The sequence below is a fragment of the Salmo trutta genome, chromosome 16 (assembly GCF_901001165.1).
Source record: "Salmo trutta chromosome 16, fSalTru1.1, whole genome shotgun sequence".
Taxonomy (NCBI): domain Eukaryota; kingdom Metazoa; phylum Chordata; class Actinopteri; order Salmoniformes; family Salmonidae; genus Salmo; species Salmo trutta.
The window spans coordinates 49,985,031-49,988,196 of record NC_042972.1 but is presented as its reverse complement, the minus strand read 5'-3'; the positions used below and the strand labels follow the sequence as shown (position 1 = coordinate 49,988,196).

The window sequence follows — 3,166 nt, the reverse complement described above, 5'->3', positions numbered from 1 at the left end:
TTTAAGGAACAAAAAAACATTTATTGGCATCAAATTAATACAATTTTTGAAAGGTTGTAGTTATTAGCATAATATAAAGGATAGCAGGAGCCTGCAGAGAAGACCATTAGTGCCTATATGTGTGTGCGGGCATGAATATGCAGATCATTGGAAAGCACTGCTGGTTCCATATGTTGGTTCGATAAGGCTTGGCTGTCTTTTGGCTGTGTTTCTTAAGTTCAAGACATCCAAAATGTGATCCCCCATCTTTGCCTGATATCTATTGTTTGGTGCTTTGACATGAATCACTAGTTAAGGCACTACTTTTATATGACCGGCGTGGCACTGATGGCAGTGGCAGTATCAATGTCAGTCACTTTGGGCAAGCAGACTAACAGAAAAGAAACAAGGCTCTTGTGTGCCCGTCTTGGCAGTTTCTCTGAACTCAAGCCCACAGATTTAGGGTCACACACACACACAGTCCTGTTAGAGACAGGAACAAGGTTGAGATTGAATCTCAGCCATGACCAGTTGTTTCTGTGGATATAATAATCCAAAAGTCTATGTCAATTAGTAATTTGGTGTTCTGATCTGATGACTGGTGTGTCTGTGTTTAAGGGGGTGGAGGGTGACTCCTTGGCACATCAAGTCAATATTACAGTAGAGACTAACAGGAAAGCACACTGAGCAAATCACAGGGTCTTGTCTCACTCTGTCACACACATGCCTTTCCATCATGGAATGAAGAATGGTATCAGTTCTACCCAATACATTTCTATCTGCAATGTATCATTCTAAAGCTCACTGGATAGGCCCTCCAGAACCAGGATGAAAGACCACTACTGTAGAGAATGGGCTTTGAAGCTCAGTAGGCTAAACCATGACACCTCGTGTTTGAAACGTTCAGCTCTTTACTCGCTCCTCTCCATCCTTCGCCCATTCCTCTTCCGCCTCTAACAACTGCTTCTTTACGACGACTGGCTCCAGATGATGATGATGACCAGGATGATGACTATAACAGCTATCAGGATGGCCCACATCTTGCAGTTCTTCCACCAAAACTTCCTTTTGAGTTTGGCAGCGCTGGTCTCAAATTGGGAGGCTCCGGCCTGCAATGCGTCAGCCCTGTCGTCCAGCTCAGACAGCTTCGAGTCACGCTCCAACACCTTGTCCACATTCACACGCATGATATCCACCACCTCATCCACTTGGGCCTGTGTCTGTTGTAGGCGGCGGTTGCCAGGCGCGGAGCCTTCTGTAGCAGGAGCGGACATGTTTTTATTGGATAGCTAGCTAGCAGCCAGAGATCGAAAGCACCGGAAATCTTGAACGCTCTTACATTCTGTTTCACTACACAGATTCCAGCGCTAATCAGTCTCGTAATTACGAGCGTATTAACCACGCTCCAAAATTGCTCATGTGGATATCCAAAATAACTGTAGTATACCAGCAGAGGGCAGTCATGTGTAGGAGTTTGAGGAATGGGCGTTCAGAAGACAAGGGCAATAGGTGTCAACTCAACTGGGATTTACAGGAATCAGAGGCGTCATGCCCATCGGGGGCACAGTGGCACGTGCTCCCTCAGATTTGTATATATATTTTTTAATATTCTGTAATACTACTAGCCACATGCAATTGTATGAAGTTGTCTTCAGCTAGCCCAGATAGGTTCCCAATCTCCCAACCACATAACTAGCGACCAAGAAGCCATTTCAGGCTATCAATTAAGTTAGAGTAGCTAGCTTGTCGAACTATCTTAGCTGGCATGCCTGCTGGAAAGGTTGGTAGACTTTAGAAAAGAAAGCAATAACTAAATAAGACTCATATTCCTTTCAATCTTTAACACAGATTTATAGCAGGTATGCAGAGAAGCCGCGGGAAGTAGGGGTGCTGAGGGTGCTTGACGCCCCTGACCAACAGAACAAGGAATTAAATAAATGAAATAATATAGATTAGAGGGTATACATTTGTCATTATTTGTTTGATCTATAAATAGTGTAATTGACTATTATTGCATAGGACATAATCAAGCACTGGGCGAAATACAGTCAACACCAAAATTATTGGCACCCTTGATAAAGATGGGGGAAAAAACTGTATGAATAAAGTGGATCTTCCAGCAAGACGATAACCCCTAACACACATCAAAATCCACAAAGAAATAGTTAATTGACCACAAAAACAACATTTTGCAATGGCCATCAGTCTCCAGACTTGAACCCCATTGAAAACCTGGGGTTTGAATTGAAGAGTGCAGTCCATAAGTGGAGACAAAGGATATCAAGGATCTGGAAAGATTCTGTATGGAGGAATGGTCTAAAATCCCTTGCAATCTCATAAAACGCTCAGTGACATTATCCTCATGGGGGGAGGGTGCCAGAGTATAGAAAACAAAGGTGCCAATCATTTTGACCCCTATCTTTTTGAGAAAAAAACATTATTACTTGTTAAACCAAATATCTTTCTCTGAGCAATTGTATTAGTATAAAATAATATAATTTCCCTTTTTTTTTGCATACAACATAGCTCAGTATTTGTATTATATATTTTATATATATTTAAGGTTTATTTTTAATTGTACACATTTGCAGCTAAAAGCTGAATTGCAGCATACATAGGCCTACCTAAGTAAGTAAAGTAAATCAAATAAAATACAAAGTAAAGTAAGTTAAAAAAAATACAAAATATAAGATGGTCCTGTGTGGCTCAGTTGGTAGTGCATGGTGTTTGCAACACCAGGGTTGTGGGTTTGATTCCCACGGGGGACCAGTACAGAGAAAAAAATGTATGAAATGTATGCATTCACTACTGTAAGGTGCTCTGGATAAGAGCGTCTGCTAAATGACAAAAAAAAGTACTATACAATATTACAGTTAAGCAGCATTAAACTGTCTCACAAAGTAAGTTATAGTCTTTATCAAGGGTGCCAATAATTTCGGCGGTAACTGTAGATTTGAATGCCATTTACCTATTTCACATTTGAATAACTGTCCGTTCAGTTTGCTCATGCGCAGAAACACGTAATCGGTTCTAACGGTCGTCTCGTGCCAAACTGCATATGTTCAGGCCGTCAAATCAAAGACTGCCGACTGACTGATCTACAAATCACCTTGCATCATAAATAATGACTCATTATTATTTGTAGATCAGTCAGTCACAATTTACCCATAACACATTGCGGTTTTGA

General features: G+C 41.1%; 1 protein-coding gene across 1 annotated transcript; it reads right to left on the bottom strand.

Moving 5' to 3' along the window:
- On the bottom strand, nt 1-1,328 carry LOC115150958 (vesicle-associated membrane protein 3-like). The gene has a single exon (XM_029694817.1). It carries the CDS (start codon nt 1,251-1,253, stop codon nt 948-950), a length of 306 nt encoding a protein of 101 aa, XP_029550677.1. The 5' UTR covers nt 1,254-1,328; the 3' UTR covers nt 1-947.
- Between the last annotated feature and the right edge of the window lie 1,838 nt (nt 1,329-3,166).

Bases quoted from the DNA above. Each gene is read 5' to 3' on its own strand.
- LOC115150958 (XM_029694817.1), bottom strand. From the start codon at position 1,253: ATGTCCGCTCCTGCTACAGAAGGCTCCGCGCCTGGCAACCGCCGCCTA.